Consider the following 16,325-nt stretch of genomic DNA (forward strand, 5'->3'; position numbering starts at 1 on the left):
TTCGAGAAAAAGGGATATTTCCTCACGAATGGCAAAGAAAACATCAAGAATTTTTCCCTGACTCAGCCAATGATCTGTACTGTGGTAAGGTATATCCCCACACTCCGCTTCCATATCTTTCAGGAATCCTTTGAACTGGCGATGATTCATACCGTGACGCCGCACAAAATTCACACACTTCACGACATCTTTCATTACGCCACCTAGCTCTACTGTTTCAGCACACAGTGCCTCTTGGTGAGAAACAATGAAGAGTAAAAATGTCTTTCCCGAATTCGTCCCCGAGTTTATTTTTCAAACGAGAAGCAAAACCTTGGTGACGCCAGATCATTTTTGGTGCACCGTCTGTCGCTACAGAATGGAGCTTATCCCACGGCAAATTCATATTGTCCACTGATTCACAAACAGCTTCAAAAATGTCACGTCCTGTTGCGGTGTGATCGAGTGGTACCACATCCAAGAGTTTTTCAGTTACTTGCAGCTCCATGTCGACACCACGCACAAAGACTGCAATCTGAGCACAGTCCGATATGTCGGTAGTTTCGTCAAGTGCTAACGAAAATGCAACAAAGCTCTCCGGCTTTTTCCTGAGCTGTGCCTCTAAATCCACTGCCATGTCCAGGATTCAACAAGACATTGTCTGCTTCGACAGGCAAACCCCTTCAATTGCCTGCATCTCCCTTGGAAACATACATTCTGCAACTGCTACTATGCACTATTTTATGAGTGGTCCCACCGAAAACGGCTTGCCACTGGTGGCAATGATGTGAGTGACCCTGTAGCTTGCTCTAATTGCTGATTCAGTAGTGTTTTCTCCGCTCTCATTCACCTAAAAATTATAAACGCATTACAGAACAAGAACTATGTTGTATGTTTTAATACCCTCCATATTACGAAATCGTTTTTAAACTTACGTCTCCTGGTATGTCGTTCTTAAGCCTGGCTACCAGTTCTCTGCGTGCAACGTCTTCTACCCGATCATAGTGCGCTGCGTGAAGACGTGTATAATGTCGTTGTATATTGTACCTCTTCGCAGAATTAAATACTTTATGACAAACAAGACACTGAGGACGACCATCCCCCTCAATGAATAGAAAGGTATCCTCCAATAGAGGATACCTAGTCATAGCTGTCATTGAACACGGATTATTGCGTCAGTTGCGGCTGCATGCCGCCAGGGGGCAGAGTGCGCTTTCCCCCTCCACGCGGGCTCCGAGCTGCCGCAGTGAGCGCTCCGGAGCGTTCTGGCTCCCTGGAGCTCGGTTGGAACAGCCTGCCTTAAGTTATTCAATCTGTGTATTTAGTAAGCAGTAAAGGAAACAAAAGAAAAATTTGGAGCTGGAATTACAATCCATGGAGAAGAAATAAAAACTTTGAGGTTTGTCGATGACATTGTATTTCTATCAGAGAAAGCAAAGGAAATGAAACACTTAAGGTAGGTTTGCTATATGGGGAGCAAAATAACAGGTCGAAGTAGAGAGGGTATAAAATGTAGATTGGCTTTGTTGAGGAAATCATTTCTGAAGAAGAGAAATTTGTTAACATCAAGTATAGATTTAAGTGTCAGGAAGTCCTTCCTGAAAGTATTTGTATGGACGATAAAAAGTTTAGACAAGAAGAGAATAGAAGCTTTTGAAGTGTGGTGCTACAGAAGAATGCTTAAGATTAGATGGGAGGATCACGTAGCTAATGAGAATATGCTGAACAGAGTTGGGGAGAAGATGAATCTGTGGCACAACCTGACAAAAGGAAGGGATTGGTTGGTAGGACACATTCTGAGGCATCAAAGAAACACCAATTTAGTATTGGATGGAAGTGTGGAGGGTAATAATTGTAGAGGGAGACCGAGAGATGAATACACTAAGCAGATTCAGAAGGATGTAGATTGCAGTAAGTACTGGGAGATGAAGAAACTTGCACTGGATAGAGTAGTATGGAGAGCTGCATCAAACCAATCTCTGGACTGAAGACCACAACAACAACATCCTCTTCTTTATGTCTTATTGCTGCAGTATTATTCTGAAATAGCAGGCTAAAGTAAAATTCTTTGTTAGAATATTAGTTTTTATCAGTCAAAATTACAAAAAAATTAACTGTAAAGTAAAACAATAAAGATTCCCAGAATTCTAAAAATTTACCACATTTTTCCCAAATTTCTCCCAGATGAAAAAATTCCCAGATTTCCCAGTTGTCCCAGAGCATATACTTCCTGTTAATGCAAAGTCAAATTTAATTGTGTGTGTGTGTGTGTGTGTGTGTGTGTGTGTGTGTGTGTGTGTGTGAAAAACTGAATCTTAACAATGGGATAGAGTAAAACAAAGCAGCAAATAGGAAGAACTGCAGACAGGTGCACGAGTACTGCATGTGCCTGCACATGATGGTTTGTGCACACCAGTCAGAGCAGTACATGACTTTGCACTGGTGCATGCACCTCCCTACCTCTTCCTGCAACAGCTGCATGCATTTAGAATACACGGAAATTCACAAATGTGTAAATGCACCTTTAATGTGTTAATTTTTGAAGGGATCTTAACACACCCTCATTCTCTAAGCATACCTGTCTGCTGCTGATAATTTCCACAGGTCAGCAAGTTTAGAGTTGCTGAGCCTCTGGGCCTCCTCTAATCCCAGAAGTCCTGTCCACCACAAAAAATAATTAATAGATTCTTCACTCAGATGTGCTGCACCACCAACTTCAAGCAAGGGATGTGATGGGTCTGTTGCCCTAATAGAAGGGGAAAAAAACAGATAATATATATTAACAGAAACACAAAAAACATGGATCATATTTATTCTGTCATCAATCAAGAGACAACAAAAATTATGGATGATCTGAAGGAAGAACATGAACAAATTCATGGTGAACTAGTACGAGGTGCCAAAATGTAGCTACATCATATCCATCAAGTCTGACTCTTAAGAAAACTAAGGAGTTAAGAGATAGAATCAAGAACATAAACATACCAGACACAGCAAGCCTTATATCATTTGAAGTCTTGTAATATACACTTGCATTCCAATAGGTGAAACAATCAAAATCACCACACAAAAACTAAAACAACAAGGCAACACACCAGACACACATTGATGAAACAGCCTTCATACTCATACTCAAGACCATAACAGTACAAAATTACTTTGTGTTCAATAGAGAATTTTGCTCTCGACATGAAGGACTGCCAACAGGACTGCATAAAGGTGGCCTCTTCACCGACATATTCATGACCAGGTCAGAGAACAAGATCTTCACACACACAATAAAACCAGGAAACACCAAGTCCTGTACTGGTACCATTATGTCAATGACGTAATATGCCTGATCAGTGAACCACATACGCATGTAAAACAGATACACAATGAAATAAACAATTTACACCCAAAACTTTGCTTCACGTTAGAGATAGAGACAAACTAAAATTTCTGGATCTCACCATACAAAAAAACAATTAATGACTCCACGATATTCAGGAAACCAACAACCATGAGCATGATGATTCACAATCAATCAAATCACCCACTGACACACAAATAAGTAAGCTTCGAATTCATGTTCCGCGGATTAAACATAACACCCATAAGCCAAGTAATTACACACAGGAGGCAAACACAATACAACAAATAGCAGTGAGAAAAGGTTGTGATACCCATATGACAGAGAAACTGATCCAGCGAATACGTAAATGAACAGACCATATGTATGCACGACCTTGCACAGAAACACAGAACAACAACAGACAATGACCAAGTACAAGAAACAACTCACACACAAAACAATATGGCACATATTCATCATCTGCAATAATGAAATAGTACACAAATCAGGCAGCATTTTAAAGAAACATGTCCTTTAAATACGATACGAGACAGATGACAACGCAGACAAAGCTCAGAACACAGGAAACACCCACAGACAAATCCAACAAATCAGGCATATATGATCTCACATGCAACACTTCACAGTTAATACATGCAGGGAAAAAATGCACAAACTTTAAAACAAGATCTTTAGAACACTCAGATCCCTAAGAAGTAACAGCTTCCATAGCATACTTGCTTACCACGTAATAGACCAGGACCGTCACCCAACTAAAATAGAGTGTTAAAAATACTACAATCCAGCTACAGCCATCATAGGCTTACAATAGAAGAAAACTTGCGCACAAGGAGGAGGCTGAGGTGTGGAAGGGGAGCGATAAGAGGGTAGAAGTGGGGGATGGTAAAGTGCTGTTTGTGGGAGCATATAGGGACATGGTGGAAATAGGACAGGACAGTTAGGTGCAGTCAGGAGGTTGGACGGGGGTGGTGGGGGGTGAGGGGGGGGGGGTGAGGGGGGGGGTGAAGGAGTGGGACAGGGGAGAGGAAAAGGAGAGGAGTAAGTAGACTCTGGGTGCACTGACAGAATAGAAGAAGACAGTGTAGTACTGAAGTTGGAGCAGGGAAAGGAATGGGTGGGTGAAAGACAGTGACTAGGAAAGATTGGGGGCCAGAAGGGTGATGGGAATCTAGGATACATTGCAGGGATAGTTCCCACCTGCTCAATTCAGAAAAGCTGGTGTTGGCAGTCACTAAAGTGAAGAATGTTATGTTCGGCAGCGTACTCAGCAACTGGATGGTCCAGCTGTTTCTTGGCCACAGTTTCTCTGTAGCCATTCACGCAGACAGACAGCACAATGATTGTCATGCCACGTAGAACACAGCATAATGGTTGGAGCTTAGCTTGTAGATCGCATGTCTGTTTTCACAGGTAGCCCTGTCTTTGCTGTGATAGGTGATGCTTGTGACTAGACTGCAATCATGGAAGGGACTATGGGACAGGTCATGCATTTAGTTCTATTACATTTATACGAGTCAGGAGGCAAAGAGTTGGGAGCATGGGTGGAGAAGGGATGGACGAGGATATCATATAGGTTCAGTGTGTGGTGGAACACACTGTGCGAAGGACAGTGAGTAGGATATTCCTCATTTCATTTCAGAGCAATATTGCTATCCCCCCCCCCCCCCCCCCCACCTCCCATCCCAGCCTCCTCCTTACCCCCACCACTCGGACTGCTCCTCCCATCATGTGCAGTTGCTGATAGTTCTGACTTACGGCCAGAGGCCATGGTCATGTGTGCGAGTTGTTTGTTTTAAGGTACAAAAACAGCTAAGGTAATAAGCACCTATGTCACAACCTCAGATCATCAAGAAGTAAATACACTTGAAAGCAACTATATATTAAGCCCAACTGACAGAAGCAAAGTGAGCTAAGAACAAGGACTACTTCGTTGAGAAAGGTATACAAAGCATTCTGGAGAGATAGCGGTGGTCCTGAACCAGAAGATTAAATGTCCTTCACCATATTGCTACAATGGATAGAAAGTAAAACATCATTCACTAAAACATCCGGGAATAACTCAGACAGCAAACATACATGAGAATGTAAGTGGTTCAAAAAAGGGCATTCAGCCAAGAAAGGGCGAACTGTTATCTGTTGACAATGAGCACAAAGTGGCGGAGGATCACCCCTTAAAAAATAGCAATGGCTAAAATGACAATGCCCAATATACAACCTAGTTAAATGGTCTCCTCGTGGCGAGAAGACCAAGATGAGGTCAACCAAGCTGCTGGGAGAGGTTTGATTCCTCAGAACTTGTTCCCGTGAAGGGAAGACCAGTGGCGATGCCAAAGTGACACCACCTGCTGACAGACAACAACACAAAGATCATCTGAAGGGATGGAAGAGCTATAGTGGGTCAAGATACGAGGACACAGCCTTGGCAGCAGCCTTATTTACCACCAGACCGATTCGACTAGGAACACCCACAAGAATATGACAGTGGCTACCTCTACAGTGAGCAAATGGAAGCTTTCTTGGACCTGTGGCACTAAAGGATGGACAGCCAAATGTACTGATTAGCCTGATAGCGAAAGACAACCTCTGACATAAATATTGAACAGTTCTGGAAGCCGATACTGAGAATGGTCACTGCCAATGATGAAGGGAGACCCAACACCATAGTCAGTCTTGGCGCCATCGGTGTTCACATAGGTACTATTGCTAAGTTGTGTGCGAAGGTTGAGAAACTTAAAGTGATAGATTAAATCTGGAATAGTTTCCTTCAGAGGGAAATGAAGTCTAAGATGAACACGGGCTGCTGCATGAAGCCAGGAACGTGGCAGGTAGCAAGAAGCTGCTGGAGCAATAGCTGAAAGTGAACTACGGGAGGTAACAGAGAAGAAGGACACACCCCATACTGGCAGTCAAGGGAGTCATCAAAGAATGAGCCACAGGATTTGTGGCCAGGCATGGCAGACTAATAGGATGCATATCCACTGACGAGAACATCACAATGGTATGACAGCAGTAGTTCAGAGCTCCTGCATAGAGACTCTCAGCTGGACTAGTGAAAAGGCGCCAGTGCCCAAATGTACTCCACGATGGTGGAATGTATTCAGACGGCATAAGACATGCAGGTGCATAAACAAAACAACCATAGTCTAGTTTTGAACAGACAAGAGACCAGTACAAACAGACATGCAGATGCATAAACAAAACAACCATAGTCTAGTTTTGAACAGACAAGAGACCAGTACAAACAGAGGAGGACGGTCCGATCTGCTCCCCAGAAAGTACAGCTTGGAACACACAGGACACTGAGAGATAAGGTATAGCGTTTGAACAGGTAAGACACATGGGACGACCAAGAAAGTTTTCTACCATGCATGAGCCCCATGCATTTCGTAGTTTCAGGGAATGGGAGAACAACAGGCCCAAGATGTATAAAGGTGGAGGAAGAAACTGCTTGTGCTACCAGAAATTCATATAAACTGTTTTGTCAGTGGAAAAGCGAAACTCATTGTCGATACACGATGAGTAAAGATGATTGGGAACACTGCTGAGGACACTGCTTGAGGAAACAAGTCTGGGATACCAGCAATGAGCTAATCACCATCTCAGCCTACATCTACTAAACGTAAACGGAATGAGGCTAAAGATTCCAAGAATCTCTCAGCTGCACCTCAGTTTATTGTGGTATCACATACTGGAGGAGATCAGTCCTTTAATAAGGTTAATCCGTTTATTATTCAGAAAGGTGTTGATGTACTTGCAGGCCCCATGAAATCCTGCTCTTGTTCACATAATAGCACTTTGCTTTTGGAGACCAATTGTGATTTTCAAGCCCAACAACTGCTTGTATCTTCGCTCCTCCACAGCTATCCTCTTCATGTCGAGGCCCATCAAATGCTGAATCCTTTCCATGGTATTATTTATAGTAGCCTGCTCGATGGTCTGACCAAGGAAGATATCCAAGCTTACCTCTCTGATCAGGGTGTCACAGCAGTCAATCAGGTAATGAAAAAAGTTGATGCAGCCTTAATGACTACACACATTTGAACTGCTTCAGGTTGACATGGGTTGTGTGGTGCTTTGTTTTACTTCACCTCACACACAAAACACTTAAATAAGTTGCCACTTGAACACTCCTTTTATGTATGGTGAATGTTACTTAATGAATATTTGATCACCATTAAGTATTAATAATCAGGGTCCAGCTACACTGTACCCTGAATCCATGTGGCTTCTTCCTCCAACTTGGCTTAGACTTTCCATCTTTATGGGCTGCAGATAAAGCAGCTGAAAATTAACTTCTTGTTCTTATTCACTCCACCACATGAATAAAAAGTTAGATTCAATTCACCGTCTTCCATTATCTTCAAAATTAGAACTCAATACGTAATAAGTGAGGATGGCTACCAACCAGTACGCTGCCTCTCTGTACTACGTACATAACAGATCTGATATTCAATTTGATAATTAACAATTACAATACATTTATTATCTGTGACATTTCACGTTCTTAGATTTCACGGATCTCTTTTCTTAAACACCACCCACTCCACAGAGATCCTATCTCCACCACAGCAGGTAGTGTCATTTGACTCACATCGATACAGTCACTGGATCCTTAGGTCTGGTATCAGCACCTACAATTTAAAACATTTCCCAACAGTAGGATGCTCACCACTTAACTACTGTGTCATGAACATTTTTTCTCTGACATATATTTAAGGACATGAAATGTCTCATTCAAGGAATGGGATGTATCACTACACTTTTTTCCCTCATGTTTGATTGAATAGTGCTTCCATCGAAGATCAAAGCAGGCTATGAAGTCATCTCGGTCCAACTGTACACTCCAAACCCGAAGTGCTGTTACCGATGTCATTGTTACAACCACACTCTAATGTCCTGTTGAAACACAGCCAAATGTGTTACTTGTAGTAGGAATGCTCACGAGAGCGATTGCTCACCTCCTCCTCCCCACTGTATCGATTGCAATAGTGACCATGCACCCTCATCCTGAGAATTTTCCATGTATCTCAATAACAGAACCAGCCAGAAGACCCACGTGAAGGAAAAATTGCCTTTCCCTGTCGTTCACAAATTGCTGGATAGTCGAAAACCCTGATTTTTACCATCTGGCATTTACAGTATCATTCTTGCTACGTGACACTCCACAACGGACATGGCCACACAGACATGCGATCTCAAATTCAGCACAGCAGTTGTCAAATTGCTCAGTGTCACAGTAACATCCCCATCTCCTTCTCCTCCAGCTTTGCAACTAGCCACCAAAGCTTCACCTCCAGCGGCGAAATCATCTGCTACAAATTGGTAGGCTGGAAAGGGCAGAAGGAATACTCCCATGCAGACGTTTTACACCCCTCCAGCCAACAAACATCTGTCTTCATCTGCCAACCACCTCACCCAGCCGACCTTCATTTCACCGATGCGCACAGCGCACCATTTTTCTGCCCTTGAATCCACAGGCCGACTCAGAGAGAATTCCAATGCCTAATGCCTCCATAGAGCTCATGGAACAACATCTTCCAGTCTCTGTTCCCTGTAGCAATGAGTCTTTGAATGCTGGCACTCGGTAACCACGTGATTACCCTTCCTTTGTTCCCTCCTCCCCAATCATTATGACTTCTCCAATGGAACATTCACAGCATTAGATCCAATAAGAAGAATTATGGCTGCTCTCTGAATCGCGCGTCCATTTGTTTGCTGCCACCAAGAAACAAAATTATATTCTCGTTACGACTTTGATCTTTTGCATTTCCTTTCGGTCCGCTTTGACCTCCCCCAAAGGACAACATTCCATCTCATGGGGGAGTCATACTACTAATCTGAAATGGCATTCATAGCTAAACGACCTCACTGAACAGTCCATTGAAAGCTGTTGCAGTGCGCATTATCATTCCTCGCCTCACCTTTTCTTTTTGCAGCAATTACATCCTTCCATCATTTGGTGTCACCAGAGTAAACTTCCTTCAGTTTATTGATCAACGCTATCACCCTTTTTGCTGCTCAGTGACTTTAATGCACACCATCCCCTTTAGGGCTCTTCCAGAATCTGTCCGAGAGCTGCCCTCTTGGCTGACATTCTGAATCAACTCAACCTCATTTGTCGTAACACTGGAGCACCCATGTTCCTTTCAGACTCCATGCACACCTATTCCTATTTGGACCTCTTGTTCTACACTGCCCAGCTTGCCGTCACCTCTAGTCACCCGTTCTCTCTACACGTGCTCTAGTAACCGTTTCTCATGTGCTGGCCATCTGCTGACTCCTTCCTCATCTATACGTAAATGCACCTGGCAGCTTTCTAAGGTCGACTGGAGGTTTTATTGCTCCCTGGTGACCTTCAACAAACAACATTTCCCCAGCTGTCCTGACCAGGTAGAGTACCTCAAGAACATTATCCTTACCACCACAGAATGTTCCATGCCTCGCACTTTTATCTTCTCCACTCTGTGTCCTAGTCCCCTGATGGACTGGGGTGCGCCACAACACGCTTCGTGCACAGAGACGTGCTTTCCGTGTTTTTAACAGTCATCCTACGAAGGTAAACTGTATTAGTTACAAACAGTTGCATGTGCAGTGTCATCACATTCTTCCTGATAGCAAAATCATTTACTAGTTCTTTTAACAGTTCCATTCCCCCTTCTGTCGTGTGGCACAACCTCCACTGGCACTCTGGGATCAAGGTTCATTCCCCGATTTATGGCCTGACTGTAGCAGATGATGTCATTGTGGACACTACAGCTATCTCCAACGCCTTGGGCTGCTGTTTTGAGGAGAGTTCGAGCTCCATCCACTATCACCTCACTGTCCTCTCTCAAAAACAGGTGGAGGAGGCTCAGGTATTACCCTTCTCTCCAAATCACAAATACTACAATGCCACCTTTACTGTGAGGGAGCTATATCATGCTCTCACTTCTGGCCCCAGGGCCAGACAGATATTGGAGCACCTTTCTCTTGCAGACAAGCATTTTCTCCTTGATATGTACAGTCGCATTTGAGCAGATAGCATGTTTCCCAGAGGCTAGTGTGAAGCCCTACCCATACCCAAGCCAGGCAAGGGCAAACACCTTCCTTCTGGCTACAGCCCTTTGTCTTGGACTAGCTGTATTTGTAAGGCGATGGAATGTATCATTCATGGCCAGTTGGTATGGTGGCTCAAATCTCACAATTTACTAACCACTTCACAATGTGGATTTTGAGCACACCATTCTGCAGTTGACCATCTCGTCATTGTCAGCCAATGTCACAAATGGTTTCCTGCAGAAATACCACACTGTGGCCACGAATTCAGATTTCTAGAAAGCCTATGACATGATTGTCAACATCTCCAATGGTGCTCCTTCCAACAGGTGGGGGGCTGACCTGCCTTAGGCAACTGTTCACACCTTAGGTCACACCTCCTGAACTCCTGACAAGGGGACCAACTGACAATTTGGGAAGGTAACAGTTCAGGCAATCACCACTCCCTCGGCCTGGCCTGTGCCAGGGGCAACGTGCGAATCCCATCTGTTGACTCGAGGCTGGGAATTATGTGATACCCAGTCACCTGTTACATGTCAGATGTTTGGGCCAGCCTTCAGGAATGCACAGGGAGGAAGAAGAAACAACAGAGAGGAACCTCAAATGCTGAATTAGAGGCAGGATAGGAGATGGAGAACGAAGAAAGAAATAAAGAACAGTGGAAGGACTGTTCTGATGTCAGGCTACTGAAACTTCAGAACACATTCCCAAAAATATCCCAGAGATGTTCCTCAAGGGAGGGGAAAAAGAATAGCAGGAGGATAGATGTGGAACACAGAAAGGGAAAAGGTGCTGCAAAGGCTGGGGCCCCATGGCCCCAAGTACGAACTCTTCAAAGCGAGGTGAGCTCCGTAGGGGGAGGTGTGTGTGTGTGTGTGTGTGTGTGTGTGTGTGTGTGTGTGTGTTTGTCTACTTTAGACATAGGCCTTTTGGCCGAAAGCTCTCATTTAGCAGTCTTTTTGTTGTGTCCTTGCGCGGCTCTACATCTCCTTTATGGAGTATAATATTGTCAAAGTTGAAAATCGCAAATATAGTCTCAAAATATTCTCACACAACAAAATTATGTTAGGATAAAAGTGAAGTGTTAACTCCCTGCCTAAATACACATTAACATCATTTAGTTGCAGATGACAAGTTACCAGTACCTGATAATGCAGAGTGTCCTGTGTAGCTCTGTGATGTAAAATCAAGGCAATGAGAACAATAAGCAAAAACTGTTTTCATGCCTAATTTCTGCATAAGAATTATCACTGCATTTTACAGATCTGAATAAAGAAAACCCACTGATGATGGCACAAAGGTGCTGAAACATGTTTCGGTCTATGTGAAAAATCAGGGTTTTGCACAACAGGCAGGCCTTATATCAACTAACAATTTAAAAAGTTTGCAACTTTTCAGTTTCAGGAATATGTTTACCTTCAAATGTTGCAAGAATATTGTAGCAGCTTTGCTGTAATAGATAATTAGATATGATGATAGGAGAGTGATGACCACTGGAATTCATAAAAAGAGTGTGGCATTTAAAAAAGACAGCAAAGCTGAAGTATGTGCCTTAGGAAGAGAGCAATACATGTTGGCAATACTGATGAACCTTCACACTGTCACCTTCCAGGTGGGGGGCGGGGGAAAAAAAAAAAAAACCACACACTTTGATTTTCGGTGCAGAAAATGCCAGTAATTACACTCATTCACAACAAAACAAACTTAATTTTGCATTGTTCATGTCATCTGACTACTACTTACCGCTGATAGGCAGAGCATTCAATAAGGTATGGACATTTGCTGCACCCATTAGTTCGAGAGATGGGCTTTGGAAGTACTGGTGGCTGGCCCATCTCGCTGGGCATTGCAGTACGCAAGTTGTTTGCTAGTTCATTTCGGAGCTGAATTAAATCACGACTTTCAGGATGAGAAAATGGTATTTCCATAAGTGACACGTCATCCCTGTAAAAACAGACATATATTAAATTTTTTACTTCTCATGAATGACAAAAAAAGCAAAATGTGGCATAAATCTTACTATAAAGACAATTAAACATATCTGCTCATAACACCACAGTAATTGATACAATTCACAATCAGAAGCCTGAACACAAAATGTGACTGTCATTTACTGTCATCCAGTTTAAATTATTGCAATAATCACTCACACCATCACTGTGCTACAGGAGCAAAACTGAACACAGAAAAGCAGCACACAAGTCTCTGTGCTTTGTCTGCTTATATTATTGACCATAATCAGTTTACTCAGTTCAGGACACATTGCACTTAGGACTACTTCTGACTGCACTGACCAGTAGACAAACATTGCACTGTTTTTACTTTCAAACCTTTATGCCCAAAATAATTACCTCCTTGTATAATGATGCAGAACCTCTCCAGGGGACACCACCTTGAAGTAGTACTGTCCATGCAGGTGGAGAGGCTTGTGTGTTCACATGAAACTGAGGCCTATGTCAGCTGCGGGAACCTACAGTCCGTAAGGTCTTGGTCGAGGGACCAGACTAAGTGTGTCCCACATCAACCTGTCATCCCACATCAATTCCTTGTCCTTTCCCAACTCCTGAATACCCAATCCAAGGTGTGATGCGATCCGTGCCGAGGGGTGCATGGCACATGAGAAGATGTGTAATGAATGGAGCCTCAGGGATACCAGGCGACCTCCCCGAGTCATTAGCCTTGCATCGCATGGGGTTTCCATGGTGTGGACTAATTAAATTCCCAACTCTCGTGGGACCAAAATGGAATGAAAGAAAATAGCAATACTGAGGGGCAAGTTGAGAACTCAGACATCCAAACATCTGGGCTGGAACCAATTGAAAACCTGCCCTCAGCTGAACAGGGGGACGGACCTGTTCAAGAAGTGGGAGTGGTTACTAAGAAGATGGACCAGATTAAGATCAAAGACTTGTGTGGGACTCATAAGGAAACTTCTTAGAGAACAAAAGCTAAAAAGGAAGGAAAAAGAGTGGCTTCCTAAACAAAAGTGGAGGGAACTCCAAGAAAAGACTGTCCCAGGTTGAAGGGGGTGTACAAATCCCTTGTACATTGACGGCAGACTGTAAGAGAAAAAAGAAGGAATCTAAGACTCCCACTTCTCAGGAAAAGTGTATCCAGAAAAAGCTGAGACAAGAAATAGGGAATCAGACCTATATTACTTCAGTCTCAGTTTTTAGGATGATTATCCTGCAAGGCTATCTACTGGTCAAGAGCACCTCACCTCATAGCAGGTGGAGCTCATGAAAATGGCTCTCTTTGAGAAGATTGGGGGGGATGCTGGTCCCCTGAGTCATCTTCTGGGAAGACAAGAAGTGGACATGGCCACGATTCAAGAACCCTACTTATATACAGGTGGTGTATCGGGTCTTGGTGGCACTGGAGGTAAGCTGGTTTATGCTAGAATTATAAGAAACTCCAGAATGTGCATTTATGTAAAAAATGGAATCCTCTTCATGCCGATGGCAGACTTTTGTTCTAAGAACTTAGTGACCAGATGGATGCGGCAACATGAGGTAGGTATCACGAGGGAGTTTGTAATGGTCTCAGCATACCTTTCTTACAAGGACAGTGCTGCTTCTTCTCAGGAAGTGAGGAGACTGACTGAAGCCTCTGCACAACAGGGCGACCAACTATTGGTTGGATACAATGCTAATGCCCACAAGTTAGTGTGGGGCAGCTCTGACAAGCACAGTAGAGGTGAGTACCTTCCAGAATTTCTTCTAGCTAATAACTTACAGATCCTCAATAGGGCAAGGAACTTACATTCAGGAATATAAGAAGGGAAAAGGTAATTGACATAACCTTCAGTTCCACTTTGGTGGGTAGTTATGTCAAACAATGGCATGTGGCTTTAGAGCCATCCTCATCAGACCACATGTATATATTAAGTTCATGGTTGAAATGAGCATCAGCCAGACCATGTCCTATAGGAATCCCAGGAAAATGGACTGGGAGGTGTATATGAGAGACCTTGACTCAAGCCTATTGGAAGTCAGTACTCATCATGACTCCATACCATGAAAACTGCTCAATCAGCAAGAAGTACACAAATGGGAATGTATCTTGGTGGAACAACAACATGTCATCACAGAGGAAACCGGTATGAAGACTGTTTAACCTTGCGAGAAGGAAAGGAAAATGGGCAGAATATCAGGTGGCCCTTGTGAAATACAATCTTGCAACTAAGCAATCAAAGCAGGCTTCCAGGAAGGTATTCTTTGAAGAGGTAGAGGGTACGGCTGTTCAGGCCAGACTTCACAAAATCCTCACTAGGATACCAACTAATCCAGGAGGAACTTTAAGGAAAGAGGATGGGGAGTATACATGGACAGCACATGAAACACTGGAACTGCTACTCAAGACTCCTTTTTCTCAATGTGCTCTGACAGACAACATAGACCAGGACGAGAGCCCTGTGAGATATTGGTTTTCAGGTGTTCGAAGGGAGAACTTTGAATCTGCCAGAGAATGTGTTGACCTGCTTAGCCATTATAGGCGGAATTAGCGGCATACCCACTACCGGGATGGAAACCATGCTGGACATGTCCCATTACGCCTGTGGGTAAAGAGGGAGGCAGCAGCTGCAGCACACAGGTTAAAGATAAGCAAAAACTGGAACTCACTGGGTATCCAGGATCTCACACTAAGATACTGAGTGAGGTAGGCATAGGTATGGTGGGGAAATTCCGGCCAACTATATACTAACTCCCAGCTGCTTCACGAAGTCTTTCAGTGTAGTAATCGGAAGTAGAGATCTCTGTGAGAACAAATTTCAACAATGTACTGGGGACATAGTCTGGTTCATTAACGGTTGGAAAACAGACTACGATGTTGGGGCTGGGACATACGAGGTGTGGCCCAGGTTGGAGAGTGCAATCTCTCTACGGGAGATGGCCACTATGTTTCAAGCAGAAATATCTGCTGTCAGGATGTGCATGGAGGAGAATTTGCGGAGGCACTACAGAAGTCATAGCACTTTCATTTATTCAGACAGTCAGGTAGCCCTGAAAGCACTGGCTGCCTTTGCAACAAGATCAAAGATTGTGGCAGAATGCCACAAAGTCCTTATGGAGCTAGGGGAAAACAACAGGGTAAACCTATAGTGGGTCCCTGGTCACTCAGGGATTAGTGATAACGAGCAAGCTGATGGGTTGGCCAGAATAGGGGCGATGACACCATTTATTGAACCGGAATCTATCCTGACAACCCTTACAGCGATGATCAAAATAAAACTACGAGACTGGACAAGGAGACAGCATGCAAAATACTGGGGCTAAGGTCCAAAAGCAAAAATATGGCAAGGTATTGATGCCAAAGCCATGTTCTAAGAGAAGTCTCTCAATCCTGGGCTTGAACAGGAGAGAAATGAAACTCATGGTTGGACTATTGACAGGCCATGGGAATTTCAAAAAACATCTACATACAATGGACGTAATAGAAGAAGACAACCAAATGTAAGACGTGTGGTGTGGGTGAGGAAACCTCATCACATTTGATCCACGAATGCAAGGCATTGGAGATTAAAAGTCACAGAATATTCAGATCAACTAGACCTGAAGAAGTTGTGTCTACCAAAGCACTGGTAAAGGATCTCCTTGCACTGTTCAAGCACATTGGTTGGCTTTACTAGAGACACAGAGAACGATACCACACAATAAACTCTGTTTCGGTGCGAGCAGCAGTGGGCTTGATCAATGTTGTTTTTGCTTCCCTGATAAAATCAAATCAAATCAATGCTGCAGAAGCCAACAAATTTTGCATTCTGACAAACCAGTCATAGAGGTATTGTGTAACTGGAAGAAATATGAGAGCATAAACAAACACATAGTGTGACTTAAGCTAGACAAGTGAGCATCTTGCACAGAAACTGGTCTCCCTGCAAATTTCAAACTATACTTGAGTAATTATTCGTTCTATAAATGTCTTATTATCTAGATCCAGTGATAAAAAGTAAATC

General features: G+C 43.4%; 1 protein-coding gene across 1 annotated transcript in view; it reads right to left on the reverse strand.

Annotated features, from left to right (window-relative positions):
• The window catches only part of LOC126419214 (DNA replication ATP-dependent helicase/nuclease DNA2-like), a 155,257-nt gene that overhangs the window by 63,914 nt on the left and 75,018 nt on the right, over positions 1-16,325 (reverse strand). The window contains exons 9-10 of the mRNA XM_050086349.1: positions 12,113-12,313; positions 2,558-2,725 (exon numbers count right to left, since the gene is read on the reverse strand). Of these exons, the coding sequence (XP_049942306.1) occupies positions 2,558-2,725; positions 12,113-12,313 (369 nt within the window). The remainder of the gene's footprint in view (positions 1-2,557; positions 2,726-12,112; positions 12,314-16,325) is intronic.

The sequence above is a fragment of the Schistocerca serialis genome, chromosome 9 (assembly GCF_023864345.2).
Source record: "Schistocerca serialis cubense isolate TAMUIC-IGC-003099 chromosome 9, iqSchSeri2.2, whole genome shotgun sequence".
In the NCBI taxonomy this organism is placed as follows: domain Eukaryota; kingdom Metazoa; phylum Arthropoda; class Insecta; order Orthoptera; family Acrididae; genus Schistocerca; species Schistocerca serialis.